Source organism: Eschscholzia californica, unplaced genomic scaffold (genome assembly GCF_041429995.1).
Source record: "Eschscholzia californica isolate CP2 unplaced genomic scaffold, dmEscCali1.0.p SCAF_3, whole genome shotgun sequence".
NCBI classification, from domain to species: Eukaryota; Viridiplantae; Streptophyta; class Magnoliopsida; order Ranunculales; family Papaveraceae; genus Eschscholzia; species Eschscholzia californica.
This window is the reverse complement of record NW_028238420.1, coordinates 20246465-20260503: the sequence shown is the minus strand read 5'-3', so window position 1 is coordinate 20260503 and position 14039 is coordinate 20246465. Positions and strand designations below refer to the sequence as shown.

At 36.7% G+C, this 14039-nt stretch overlaps 3 protein-coding genes across 4 annotated transcripts; 2 read left to right on the top strand and 1 right to left on the bottom strand.

Moving 5' to 3' along the window:
- Window positions 1-228: 228 nt before the first annotated feature.
- On the bottom strand, window positions 229-1667 carry LOC147548942 (mitochondrial import inner membrane translocase subunit PAM16 like 2-like). Its single transcript, XM_086670066.1, has 4 exons — window positions 1253-1667; window positions 919-1006; window positions 568-701; window positions 229-469 (listed from the first exon to the last, which is right to left on the bottom strand). Exons 1-4 carry the CDS (start codon window positions 1253-1255, stop codon window positions 344-346), a joined length of 351 nt encoding a protein of 116 aa, XP_086526192.1. The 5' UTR covers window positions 1256-1667; the 3' UTR covers window positions 229-343.
- Window positions 1668-3032: 1365 nt separating this feature from the next.
- Window positions 3033-9118, top strand: LOC147548941 (glycine--tRNA ligase, mitochondrial 1-like). 2 transcript variants are annotated; one of them, XM_086665033.1, is made up of 11 exons: window positions 3124-3188; window positions 3255-3499; window positions 4106-4488; window positions 4702-4819; window positions 5226-5420; window positions 5490-5714; window positions 6366-6425; window positions 6524-6604; window positions 6881-7286; window positions 7678-8046; window positions 9082-9118. In XM_086665033.1, the coding sequence occupies exons 3-10, from the start codon at window positions 4127-4129 to the stop codon at window positions 7917-7919; spliced, it is 1689 nt and encodes a 562-aa protein (XP_086521159.1). In that variant the 5' UTR covers window positions 3124-3188; window positions 3255-3499; window positions 4106-4126; the 3' UTR covers window positions 7920-8046; window positions 9082-9118. The 2 variants fall into 2 exon arrangements, with proteins under 2 accessions (XP_086521158.1, XP_086521159.1); XM_086665032.1 differs by having other exon boundaries at window positions 3033-3499.
- Window positions 9119-11419: 2301 nt separating this feature from the next.
- LOC147548940 (mitochondrial import inner membrane translocase subunit PAM16 like 2-like) lies at window positions 11420-12655 on the top strand. The gene is made up of 4 exons (XM_086669790.1): window positions 11420-11503; window positions 11750-11837; window positions 12055-12188; window positions 12288-12655. The coding sequence occupies exons 1-4, from the start codon at window positions 11501-11503 to the stop codon at window positions 12411-12413; spliced, it is 351 nt and encodes a 116-aa protein (XP_086525916.1). The 5' UTR covers window positions 11420-11500; the 3' UTR covers window positions 12414-12655.
- Window positions 12656-14039: the final 1384 nt, after the last annotated feature.

Below are 14039 nucleotides of genomic sequence, written 5' to 3'. Positions count from 1 at the left end.
ATATCGCAAGAACGGACTGAAATTTCCTCCAAAATCGAGATTTTATTCCCTGGTTGAACAACAAGAGCAAAAACCTACCTAATCATAACTCGAAATCTCAATTATTCAAAACTAGCTTCTTCACTGATTCCATTCAAGAGTATTATTCTCAACATTTCAAAGTAATCAGACATAGTTTAGGTTGAAAACTTAAGGCTCTAACCAACCATGATGCGTTCCTGGCCATACTTCAATCTTCAAAATACAAAAGTTGAGGCACATAAACATTTGATATACATGTATCACACTCTCTTGAGACCTATTCGGAGAGGGCGTTCCTTGGTTAAACCCTGTGACTCAATTCTCAACCTGCTGTCCCAGGATCTGGACCTCGGTAGACTGATTCTAAGCACTCCTTCGCTTTCTGAACCTTGGATTGAAGATAGAAACTCCCGCTTGTTTCGTTCCGCTTAAATAAGGTATCATATCGCTGAATAAAAAGGCTAGCAATGACTTAGGTTCATTTCATATGCACAAGAGGATCTGTTCTACTAAGTTGAGCAGGAAAAGGAAATAACGAACACAAACCTTCAAAACCTCCTCCCATGGTGTTCCCTCAGAGATGCCTAAGATCTGTCGTGCCTCTGGTTCAGTCATAGTCTTGCTCACTCTACGGACTGTGTTTTGTATTGTTTCTTGAGCAACACCAGACTTAGACGCGTCTGTTCACCGCCACATACGATAACTGAAATTAGAATGTGTAACTGATGCGTATGACCACACAAACAAAACTAGAATGAATCGAACAAGATACATAACCTAATTGAATTATTGAAGTAGTACACGTGGGAAGAAGAAATGGTTTGAGAGTGACTGGTCGAACAAAAATACCACGACCAATATTCTGATACTTCAAATGGGAAAAGAACGAAAACTTACTTGTAAGTGCTTGACGATATGCTTGCACAAGAGCCCTTGCCAATATTCCAGAGCCCATAACTACTAACTGAGCAATAACTCTTGCAGCCTGTGCCACAAAAATCGTAGAGAAATCAACTTCAAGGACTAAATACCGATATAGAAAAGAGAACAGGGAACGGATTTTAGTTTTTCCTGCGAAAACTTTGAAATATATTTGTCTTGTGAATCTCTACCCCAAAGGTTATAAAAATATTGATAGAAGACCGAGCTAAGGAAAATAAGAAAATCTAATTGAATACATAAATATGCAATCTCCACAAGATAAAAGAAAACAAGAGTAATAGTCACATACCATGGTTGAGAAACGAGGTCCTGGTGAGATAAAATCACTTCAGTAACAGAACAAAGAAGCGACCTAAAGCGTCGGACCTGAAACTCCAATAATTAAACAGAGGTTCTAAGAGGATAAAAACAAGCTAAGTTGCATAAGAATGACACTAAATAGCGAAACCTCAGGCGATTCTAAAGATATGATACTTTTCAGAAACTTCATCAATGCATTTGCAAGTCAAAACAGATTTTACTGGTATAAGTAATATTCTGATTCTTTTAAAGCACAGACCGAAATACAAAGATATATGTATTAAGCACTCCCTTCTCACTCTTTTCTCATCGAGTAATGAAGGTTGAACTACAAAGATGCTTATCTCTTGTAACCATGGAACATAAAGATAGGATACAGACATACACTACTTCATGCCGACCTTCACCTTCAAACCCTATAGCCTACCAGTAACAGGGAAACAAAAAGATACCAACTTTTTCCTATCATCCAATTTTATTTTTAGGAGCTTAGAGGTAACAGGGGAATTCGAATTTGATGCTAATCATCGAACTCAAATCGCGTAATCCATTATCTATCAAAACACAAAAATTAGGGTTTTTTAGACACAATTTTCAGATTCTTTTACCCCAAAAGTTAGGGTTTGTTTCTCCAGGATCGTGTAATACACTTCTGAATAATAAATTCACATCAGAGATGCCAAAAAAGATGAAAGCCTAATTTATGCTTTAGTTTCCTATAGTTAAAATAAAAAGAAATGACCTAAATGTTAGAACTTTCTAAACCCAAGAAAGTCACAACTTCATCAACCAGCATATATATCAGGTATTGAGAGGCGGTGGTTTTTTGTCTCTAGCTGGTTGAAGAGGAAGATACTTCATATGTTTGATAGCTTTCTCTATGAATGAGATGGCAATTCCAACTAAGGTGTCCATGGAGGGAACAGAGATGTAGTGTGTTCTTAACAGTCAAGAGGGGGAGAATGTGGAGAAATTGATTTTAACATGCCATTATCTCTTTCAATTATAAGTTTGAGAATTATTCCACCCACCATCTTGGACGAAGAAAGAGGAAGACATGTATGCCATTATCTTTCTAGGAAAAGGTAAAAAAGAGAAAAGAAAATGTAAACCGTTAAAAAAAGAGTCCACGGATTTTAGGTTCAAAATAAAATTCAAAAAGGGATTAAGATCCAATCTTCTCAGAAAATAAGATTTTAGTCATTTTCTCTTTTGGAAGAAACATTGTTGATACATAATGTGTTATGTATGACACATATAAAAAAATGAAATAAAGTATGACACTTTAACAATAAATAACACGTTATTTATGAAACAAAAAAAGAATCAATAAACAGAAAATTACTGTAACTTTGATATCTAGACATATTTTAACTATACTAAATGTGTTTTGTTGTAGAAATATACGTAATTGATACTAAATAACGTGTATATTGCAAAACAGATAGTAAGTTTGAAATCAATCGAAAAAATCTGCGAAAAAAAAGAGAATTTTGGGGATTTGTTTTCAAAAGTGAGTTTTTCCTTATATAAAAGGTTATGAAGGGTATTATGATTAAACAGAAACGATAGAGATCTGTTTTTTCTATAGAGATGAGTCAACTTGGGCTAAATATCCATTATAATTATTATATTGGCTTAAAATCCTATATTAATATTAGGGTGGACTAAATGTGTGTTTAGGTGTAGATTTTTTTTACGAGGAATCTAAAAATTATTTTTTTAAAAAAAATGCCATATTGTAAGTTGCTCATCTTTGGGGGGCATTTGGGTGATGATTTGGTAATCTTAGGGAGCCAAAAGGGAATTAACCCAAAAGAAAACCCCTCATGTTCTGTCCCGCTGTCTCTCTCTGACTATGGATCCAGCTGAGGAAGCTCTTCGAAGAACCCTAGCTGACAAGCAATCAGCCGTTGAAGCTCAAGGTAAAAATGTTCGAGATCTCAAATCTTCCGGTGCATCCAAATCAGATATTGATTCTGCTGTTTCAGCCCTAAATGCTTTAAAACTTGAGAAATCATCAGTTGAACAACAACTTCTTGCTGCCGTTAATGGAAGTAATAATAGTAACGGTGCTGCTAATAGAGAGACTTTCCGTCAGACTGTCGTTAACACACTTGAAAGACGTTTGTTTTATATTCCTTCCTTTAAGATCTATCGGGGTGTTGCTGGTTTATACGATTATGGTCCTCCTGGTTGTGCTGTTAAATCCCATGTCTTGGCCTTTTGGCGTCAGGTAAACACTTCTTCTCTCTCCATTATTAGTTAATGAATTCATTTCTAAGTAATTAAATAAGCAGTTTAAAAATGAGTTCATATTAATCTGAATACCCACTCAGACTCTCCACACTCTACCGGATTCAAATTATAAGTATCACAAGAAAGTTGCATTAACTTCATTTTAGGGCTTTTCGTATTTCGGCAAGCTTTTTAGGACACAAGTTTAATCCAGTTGCATATTCTGTAATAAAGTTATCTCCGAGTTGTATTTAGATCAAATCATCAAATTGTTTCCTCACTTAAAGCTTTGGAAACCGTTCTAATGGTCTAATCGGCTCATGAAGCCAAAAAAAAAATGTGAATTACGGACCATAAAAGTGAGCTCAGTACGTTTTTAACTATTAAAGAAAAGTAGACTACACGATTGCTCACAAATATTAATCTAGATTTGAAGGTCGTAAATGATCAGAGTTATGTCTTAACTTGTTTCAGGGTTAGGGGTCACTTGATATTCATTCTGCTGAAGTTTTATCCTTACCCACTTTGATCTTTTAACACTCCCATATATCACTACTTTGTGGTGACTTGTAACTCATACGTTTCTCCTTATTTTCTTTTTCAGCACTTTGTACTTGAGGAGAACATGTTGGAAGTTGATTGCCCTTGTGTTACTCCTGAAGTTGTCTTGAAGGCATCTGGTCATGTTGAAAAATTTACTGATCTTATGGTTAAAGATGAGAAGACTGGAACATGTTATAGGGCTGACCACTTGTTAAAAGATTTCTGCAAGGATAAGCTTGAGAAGGACTTGACCTTACCCGTTGAGAAGGTTACCGAGCTCAAACATGTTCTAGCGGTCCTAGATGATCTCTCTCCTGAAGAATTAGGTTCAAAAATCAAAGATTACGGTATAACTGCTCCAGATACAAAGAACACTCTTTCTGATCCTTATCCATTCAACTTGATGTTTCAGACATCAATAGGTCCATCTGCTGCGAGCACAGGGTAGGAGCTGGGTTTCTTTCTCTCTCTCTTTGATCGGCTTTTTTGTTTCTCGTCTTCTATTTTCATTTTTCGGAATATTATTCTTGGTGAAAAGCTTACTTTTCAAAGCATTCTATGGTTCACTGAAATATCCTCTCTTCCTTTTTTTCCCGTGTTTATACTTTTGTTTCCTTTTGCGTGCATTATATTTCTTGTATTTTTGACATTTTGCAGTTACATGCGACCTGAGACTGCACAAGGCATCTTTGTGAACTTCAAGGACTTGTATTACTATAATGGGAACAAACTCCCTTTTGCCGCAGCTCAGATTGGGCAAGCCTTCAGAAATGAGGTGAAATATTAGAGTATTGTAAAACTTGTCTTCGGGTATCACGTCCAATGGTAACTTGTTGCGTTTATGATTATGGGGATGTGCGAGATTTCTGTGGAAATAAATATGGTACTTTTTCATTAAAAAAATGGTACTTCTTGTCCATTTGTACCTTTTTCAAACGCATGTGGTGCATATTGACATTGCGTTCAATATGTATGTTGGTATGAGTTTCAAACATTGGTGCAAGTCATATGGAACTGGACAATCTTCAAATGGTTTTAGGAAAGGGTCATGTTTGGACTCTTGGCATTCTCTTCTATTGTATTTCCTTTCTTAGTCAAAACATTCTACCTTGATGATTCCTAAAGTGTCTTCACTTGAAAATAGAGAAATTAAGTTGGACATATTTCTCTGGTAAATGCAGATATCTCCTCGTCAGGGCCTTCTTAGAGTCCGTGAGTTTACACTAGCAGAGATTGAGCACTTTGTTGATCCAGATGACAAGTCTCATCCAAAGTACGGTGATGTTGCGGATTTGGAGTTCTTGATGTTTCCAAGAGAGGAACAGATGACAGGGCAGGAAGCCAAGAGACTCCTACTTGGTGATGCAGTTTCAAAGGTTGGTTCTTGCTCATCTCTACGTGTAATTTTTTGTTTATTTATTCTGATACATGTCTTCGTTGATCAGGGAATTGTTAACAACCAAACACTTGCCTACTTCATCGGGAGGGTATATCTATTCCTAACACGTCTCGGGATTGATAAGGACCGCCTACGATTCAGACAGCATCTTGCAAATGAGATGGCCCACTATGCTGCTGATTGCTGGGATGCAGAAATAGAGTGCTCCTATGGCTGGATAGAGTGTGTCGGTATTGCAGATAGATCCGCATATGACCTACGTGCTCACTCTGTAAGACTCACTGATATTTAGTACATTTATACTCCAACTATATAATTCTCATGCTCGTGCCTTCTTTTTATATCTCAAATTAATTGAAAACATCTAACTTGTTTCTCTGCTAACATTTCCCTATATCAAAAGTCGTGCTTTTATCTTTTTTTATAATTATTAGCCTTATGCATGTTATCTGCCGTTTTAAATCTCGTATTCAAAATCCAAATAAACTATAACTTTCATTATTAGTTATCTGTCACATTTTCTCTTCATTTTTTGAACCTTAGTACAAGTCTACAAGATGTAATTATTAAGATTTAAGAGTAGTCAGCGCATACTTATGCCACTTTTATGGTTTTATGCTGTAATTCTGTTAATGCATCCTCTCTTATTGCAATTTGCAACTACATATCTAGCAATGGGAGAAATGGTGTTTTTAAGATATTTGGAGAAAAAGCCTTTATCACAAAACTCAAGTATTTCTATATTTACATGATTACATTAAGAAATTTCTGTCGATAATTTATTGGTCATATGTAACGCCAGTTTAGCGTTCTGTTATAAAGGCCATGCTACCATTTTTTAAATTATGTTCTTATGCATAGCACAGAAAAGGTATATTGCAATATTTGTGAAGCACTAAAACTTTGTATTTACTTCTAACAGGATAAAAGTGGCGTGCCTCTGGTGGCTCATGAAAAGTTCACAGAACCAAGAGAAGTGGAGGTAACGTTGTGTGTTGTCATACACATTTCCAATTTGAGAGGCAGGCTCTGAACGACTATAGTTTTAACACACATGCTTTTGATTGTGTTCGATTTCAGAAACTGGTTATTGCGCCGGTAAAGAAAGAGCTGGGTCTTGCATTCAAGGGTAACCAAAAGATGGTAGTTGAGGCTTTGGAGGTAATCTAAATACGAAGTACTTTATTGTAAAGTTTCAAAAAAATATTCTGTTGTAGAAACTATAATTGGGAAATGGTAATGCTGGGATTAGGAAGACATTAGTCTTCTAACCATTGTTTACTGTTATTGGTATCTGAATTTCACATCCGTGTATCATGCGAATGCTCGGATAACCCTGCGTGAAATAATGTGTCTGAAAAACTTGTGCCAACCTGACATTGTCTTTCGCGGAAAGTTTTGTACCTTTTACTTATCTAGTCTCCTCGTTTTGTGCAGGCCATGAATGAAAAAGAAGCTATGGAAATGAAAGCCACTTTAGAATCTAAAGGGGAGGTAGAATTCCAAGTCTGTACTCTTGGGAAGGCAGTCACAATTAAATCAAGCATGGTTTCAATATCCAAGGAGATAAAGAAAGAACATCAGAGAGTTTTTACGCCTTCGGTGATTGAACCATCTTTTGGTATTGGAAGGATTATATATTGTCTTTTTGAACATTCGTTCTACACTAGACCAAGCAAAGCCGGAGATGAACAATTGAATGTGTTCAGTTTCCCTCCTCTTGTTGCTCCCATCAAATGTACTGTCTTTCCACTTGTTCAGAATCAGCAATACGAGGAAGTTGCCAAACAAATCTCCAAATCATTGACTGCAGCTGGGATCTCCCATAAGATCGATATAACAGGTACGAAAAATAGATTCTGATTTACTCCATCTACTGTCCACATTACTCTCCCACTTTCGGATAATCAAACTTGAGACACCTCTAATTTTTTTGAAGGACATCGTGACCCTTGAGCTTAAAGATACTGACCTTTTTCTTTCTTTTTGAAATTTCAGCCCATTAGTCTATTGGCATAGTATGTACACCAACCTGTTATTTGATTTCATCTATATTTCATGAGTCATAAAACTTATATGTTCATGGTTATGGTGCAAACATCATACATCACGAAAGTATAATTCAATCGTGGGATATGTTTGAATGATATCCAATAAGGGATTTGTATAGAACAATGTAAGATGAATTTGAATCTTAACTTGTAAATTTACAATTGGATGTATGAATTATGCAGGCACATCGATAGGGAAACGTTATGCAAGGACAGATGAACTTGGTGTGCCCTTTGCCATAACCGTTGATTCAACGACGGATGTGACAATCCGTGAAAGAGACGGCAAGAATCAGATACGGGTACCTATTGAAGAGGTGGCATCTGTTGTAAAGGACGTTACAGACGGACAAAGTACTTGGGCTGATGTGCAGTGGAGATACCCAACTCATTCGAGCTTGTCAGCAGATGAGTTGAATCATTGAATTGAAATTCTCGTTACTAATCACAGTATTTATGGGTTTTTCTGTAACGTCGTAATCTAGTCTTACGGAATTTATTTATCTTCTTAACTTAGAATTCAAACGGGGGAAAAGAAAACTATTTTGTTCAGTTTGGATTAGGGGTGGGAGAAAAGCCCGAGAGTCCGATACCCGACATGTTCACCCGAGTCCGATGAGGCCCGTGGACGCCCGTACCCGTTAGTGGGTACTACCTGCCCAGCCCGATCAATTTATATGGGCGGGCTCGGGTATAAAAGCTTGCCCGAGGTGCCGCCCAAGCCCGAGGTGCCGCCCAAGCCCGAGCCCGATGGTTGCCCGGAAGCATAGCCCGTTTATTTGCTATGCACAACTCTGATTACACATAAATGCCCTTTCGTTAGAGTCGTGGGATTAAGGAACTTATTAGTACCCCTCACCCCTCAGATGTAGGGTTAGAACCTAAAAGGCATATATAAATCTGTTTGCAGCAAGAATCTCCATTGCCCTTTTGGTTTTTTAGGTTTGAGAGAGAGAAATAGTATTATGTAGAAAGATAAAGTAGATTCCAAAGAGATTTTAATGAGATAGTATGTGCTAATATGTTCCTGGTATATAATATGGAACAAAGAAGCAGTGAAGAAGAAGAAGAGATCAAACTAGTTACCTCTGTCTATTTCTTTCACTTATATTTTCTCTTGTTGTGTTTTAGACATTTCCTGTTCTTGGTCTCTATCTGTATGTACAGCAACATGCCTCTAGTCATAGATCTTCGTATATTTGACGGATTTCTTTAGATTCTAAACTAATCTAATGATCTCTTTGAAAGATCTTGGCTATAACATGTAAAAGACTTCAACAAGTATGGTAATTTGTTTAGAGTTTAGAACATTTATTAAGTTATTATATGGATTTAGGGAAAATAATTTTCTGAGCTGAATAATTATTTTATTTTTATTTCTCAAAGCCCGAAACCCGAAAGCCCGTTGCCCGACTGGTCCGACTATTTTAACGGGCTTGGGCGGGCTTTGATCAACATAACTTTGCCAAATACCCGCCCGCGCCCGCCCAACTACCCTAATAGCCAAAGAAGAAACTTACCCGACCCGCCCGAGCCCGACTCATTGTTACCCGTGGGCGCCCATACCCGCCCGATTCCCACCCCTAGTTTGGATCATCCAACCCAGTATTTCCTTTTTTTGTTATAATGTGTGATGTCATTAACCTACTACTCCCACTTGGACCCCAAATCCCTGGGAGAACTGACTTGTAATGGAAAAATGGGGTGCAATTGGGAAGCTTGGATAGCATTGAGTACCTAAATGTAACCTCTTCGTCTACTTAAAATCAATGCCACCTAAGGTGCTGCCAAAATGGATCGTTGGCTTCCATGGTAGAACCAGTAGGAGAAGCCCGAGAGGCAGTCTTACTGTTCACTTTAAGGGTATGCCATCCTAAGTTGTTGCCAAATGGATCATTGGCCTCTATAGTAGAATCAGTCGAGAAGGTCTGATAAACTTTAAGGGTATGCCATCCTAAGCTGCTGCGAAATGGATCATTGGCCCTTATAGTAGAATCAGTCGAGAAGGTTTGAGAGGCGGTGGTTTTTTTGTCTCTAGCTGGTTGAAGAGGAATATACTTCATATGTTTGATAGCTTTCTCTATGAATGAGATGGCAATTCCAACTAAGGTGTCCATGGAGGGAACAGAGATGTAGTGTGTTTTTAACCGTCAAGAGGGGGAGAATGTGGAGAAATTGATTTTAACATGCCATTATCTCTTTCAATTATAAGTTTGAGAATTATTCCACCCACCATCTTGGACGAAGAAAGAGGAAGACATGTATGCCATTATCTTTCTAGGAAAAGGTAAAAAAGAGAAAAGAAAATGTAAACCGTTAAAAAAAGAGTCTACGGATTTTAGGTTCAAAATAAAATTCAAAAAGGGATCAAGATCTAATCTTCTTAGAAAATAAGATTTTAGTCATTTTCTCTTTTGGAAGAAACATTGTTGATACATAATGTGTTATGTATGACACATAAAAAAATGAAATAAAGTATGACACTTTAACAATAAATAACACGTTATTTATGAAACAAAAAAAGAATCAATAAACAGAAAATTACTGTAACTTTGACATCTAGACATATTTTAACTATACACATTGTTGTAGAAATATACGTAATTGATACTAAATAACGTGTATATTGCGAAACAGATAGTAAGTTTGAAATCAATCGAAAAAATCTGCGAAAAAAAAAAAGAGAATTTTGGGAATTTGTTTTCAAAAGTGAGTTTTTCCTTATATAAAAGGTTATGAAGGGTATTATGATTAAACAGAAACGATAGAGATCTGTTTTTTCTATAGAGATGAGTCAACTTGGGCTAAATATCCATTATAATTATTATATTGGCTTAAAATCCTATATTAATATTAGGGTGGACTAAATGTGTGTTTAGGTGTAGATTTTTTTTACGAGGAATCCAAAAATTATTTTTTTTAAAAAATGTCATATTGTAAGTTGCTCATCTCTGGGGGGCATTCGGGTGATGCTTTGGTAATCTTAGGGAGCCAAAATGGAATTAACCCAAAAGAAAACCCCTTATGTTCTGTCCCGCTGTCTCTCTCTGAAAACCCTAGTTTTTCTTCTTCTTCCTCTCTGGTTTAGATTCTTCGTGTAAACAGCAGGTAAACCTCTTTATCAAATTGTTTATTATATTAAATTTTGTTCAATAGGTTCCATTTTATTTCTTGATGTTTTGAACGGATCACTGAATACCTGATATATATGCTGGTTGATGAAGTTGTGACTTTCTTGGGTTTAGAAAGTTCTAACATTTAGGTCATTTCTTTTTATTTTAACTATAGGAAACTAAAGCATAAATTAGGATTTCATCTTTTTTGGCATCTCTGATGTGAATTTATTATTCAGAAGTGTATTACACGATCCTGGAGAAACAAACCCTAACTTTTGGGGTAAAAGAATCTGAAAATTGTGTCTAAAAAACCCTAATTTTTGTGTTTTAATAGATAATGGATTATGCGATTTGAGTTCGATGATTAGCATCAAATTCGAATTCCCCTGTTACCTCTAAGCTCCTAAAATTGGATGATAGGAAAAAGTTGGAATCTTTTTGTTTCCCTGTTACTGGTAGGCTCTAGGGTTTGAAGGTGAAGGTCGGCATGAAGTAGTGTATGTCTGTATCCTATCTTTATGTTCCATGGTTACAAGAGATAAGCATCTTTGTAGTTCAACCTTCATTACTCGATGAGAAAAGAGTGAGAAGGGAGTGCTTAATACATATATCTTTGTATTTCGGTCTGTGCTTTAAAAGAATCAGAATATTACTTATACCAGTAAAATCTGTTTTGACTTGCAAATGCATTGATGAAGTTTCTGAAAAGTATCATATCTTTAGAATTGCCTGAGGTTTCGCTATTTAGTGTCATTCTTATGCAACTTAGCTTGTTTTTATCCTCTTAAAACCTCTGTTTAATTATTGGAGTTTCAGGTCCGACGCTTTAGGTCGCTTCTTTGTTCTGTTACTGAAGTGATTTTATCTCACCAGGACCTTGTTTCTCAACCATGGTATGTGACTATTACTCTTGTTTTCTTTTATCTTGTGGAGATTGCATATTTATGTATTCAATTAGATTTTCTTATATTCCTTAGCTCGGTCTTCTATCAATATTTTTATAACCTTTGGGGTGGAGATTAACAAGACAAATATATTTCAAAGTTTCCGCAGGACAAACTAAAATCCGTTCCCTGTTCTCTTTTCTATATCGGTATTTAGTCCTTGAAGTTGATTTCTCTACGATTTTTGTGGCACAGGCTGCAAGAGTTATTGCTCAGTTAGTAGTTATGGGCTCTGGAATATTGGCAAGGGCTCTTGTGCAAGCATATCGTCAAGCACTTACAAGTAAGTTTTCGTTCTTTTCCCATTTGAAGTATCAGAAGATTGGTCGTGGTATTTTTGTTCGACCAGTCACTCTCAAACCATTTCTTTTTCCCACGTGTACTACTTCAATAATTCAATTAGGTTATGTATCTTGTTCGATTCATTCTAGTTTTGTTTGTGTGGTCATACGTATCAGTTACACATTCTAATTTCAGTTATCGTATGTGGCGGTGAACAGACGCGTCTAAGTCTGGTGTTGCTCAAGAAACAATACAAAACACAGTCCGTAGAGTGAGCAAGACTATGACTGAACCAGAGGCACGACAGATCTTAGGCATCTCTGAGGGAACACCATGGGAGGAGGTTTTGAAGGTTTGTGTTCGTTATTTCCTTTTCCTGCTCAACTTAGTAGAACCAGATCCTCTTGTGCATATGAAATGAACCTAAGTCATTGGTAGCCTTTTTATTCAGCGATATGATACCTTATTTAAGCGGAACGAAACAAGCGGGAGTTTCTATCTTCAATCCAAGGTTCAGAAAGCGAAGGAGTGCTTAGAATCAGTCTACCGAGGTCCAGATCCTGGGACAGCAGGTTGAGAATTGAGTCACAGGGTTTAACCAAGGAACGCCCTCTCCGAATAGGTCTCAAGAGAGTGTGATACATGTATATCAAATGTTTATGTGCCTCAACTTTTGTATCTTGAAGATTGAAGTATGGCCAGGAAAGCATCATGGTTGGTTAGAGCCTTAAGTTTTCAACCTAAGCTATGTCTGATTACTTTGAAATGTTGAGAATAATACTCTTGAATGGAATTAGTGAAGAAGCTAGTTTTGAATAATTGAGATTTCGAGTTATGATTAGGTAGGTTTTTGCTCTTGTTGTTCAACCAGGGAATAAAATCTCGATTTCGGAGGAAATTTCAGTCCGTTCTTGCGATATATTTCGCTTAGTAAGGAAATCTTCAAATCCATTGAAATATAGGAATACAGAAGTTGTATAAAACAAGATTATTTAATCATACTGAAACACAAAATCGATGTATATAACTGTATATAACGGATTAAGATAACCTATACTGAGGGGTGTTCTTCTTTGCACCCAGTTGGTTTTTAGGTGGTCGTTCATTTTCTGAGCCATTAACTCTACTACCTCTTTTGCCCCTTCTTTCCCTCGCCATAGTAAGGACTTCACTGGAAAACTATTGACAATATGAGACTCGAAAAGAACAAATAGTAAAATTACAAAATTGTACCATCATAAGCCAAAATGGAGAACCCAAATTTTTTTTTATAATGACATGAGTAGGAAACGATGGCAGAGCCATAGGGTTAGTTCTTTACTCTTTTATAAGCAAAGAAAAAAATATTTTCTTGTTGAATGTTTCAACGAAAAATTGTTTTCGTGCAGACCCATCATAAACATGTCGAGGTGGACATCATGGTCAACGCAATTCATACAAAGAGATGATACGAGGATTAATAATTGAAGAAAATATGCATTATGTATACTAGGTAACCGAAAGATACATGACACCAATTCAAGCAGTCAAGGAGGGGGAAGATAGAGGGATAAAGAAAGATATCATCAAAGGAGGAGTTCAATCTACCAAAAAGGCAACCGTGAGAAAAAGGTGAAGCACTTGATAATGAATGACTTGTGATGATGACGATGATGATAGAAATAAGGCACCTAGTACAAAAGAAAACCTCCTAACCCAAAGATAATGAAGAAGAAAAAAGAAAGATGGAGGAAAGATATAAGGGTAAAAAAATGAGAGATAGATTACAAGTGATGTGAAACAAAAGCTTCATAAGCGAGCCGATTAGTCCCACATTGCTTAAGAGGACCTTGCACCTGGTTTATAATATAACATATGGTCTTACACATTTATGAGTGGGTTTGGCTCAGAGATTGGTCGACCGAAAAAGCCTACAGTGGTCTTACGCAGACTCGTGCCAAGCAAAAACCGTATACCATGTGGAAGTAGATCACTAGTTTAAGCGATGCCTGAATCAAAGACAATTAGTTGGTATCAAGAAAATTATTGCATCGAACGGTATCAAAACCTAGGAAAACACTCTTTTAAATGATGGTGGATGATGTGAAACGCAATTTTATATGCGAGCCACTTAGCTCGAGTTGCTAAGGAAGACCTATGTTGTAAGCTAACACCTTGTCTTACATATCAACTAGGCCTTTGGGTGGGTTTGGTGCCTAGATTG

What these genes read in the sequence shown, in the direction of transcription:
- LOC147548940 (XM_086669790.1), top strand. An exon ending in ATATCGTCAAGCACTTACAA is followed by an intron (nt 11,838 to 12,054) that starts GTAAGTTTTCGT and finishes GGCGGTGAACAG; the next exon opens with ACGCGTCTAAGTCTGGTGTT. An exon ending in CATGGGAGGAGGTTTTGAAG is followed by an intron (nt 12,189 to 12,287) that starts GTTTGTGTTCGT and finishes CTTTTTATTCAG; the next exon opens with CGATATGATACCTTATTTAA.
- LOC147548941 (XM_086665032.1), top strand. Translation starts at nt 3,122, where the DNA reads ATGGATCCAGCTGAGGAAGCTCTTCGAAGAACCCTAGCTGACAAGCAA. An exon ending in CAGAACCAAGAGAAGTGGAG is followed by an intron (nt 6,426 to 6,523) that starts GTAACGTTGTGT and finishes GTTCGATTTCAG; the next exon opens with AAACTGGTTATTGCGCCGGT. An exon ending in TGGTAGTTGAGGCTTTGGAG is followed by an intron (nt 6,605 to 6,880) that starts GTAATCTAAATA and finishes CGTTTTGTGCAG; the next exon opens with GCCATGAATGAAAAAGAAGC.
- LOC147548942 (XM_086670066.1), bottom strand. An exon ending in ATATCGTCAAGCACTTACAA is followed by an intron (nt 702 to 918) that starts GTAAGTTTTCGT and finishes GGCGGTGAACAG; the next exon opens with ACGCGTCTAAGTCTGGTGTT. An exon ending in CATGGGAGGAGGTTTTGAAG is followed by an intron (nt 470 to 567) that starts GTTTGTGTTCGT and finishes CTTTTTATTCAG; the next exon opens with CGATATGATACCTTATTTAA.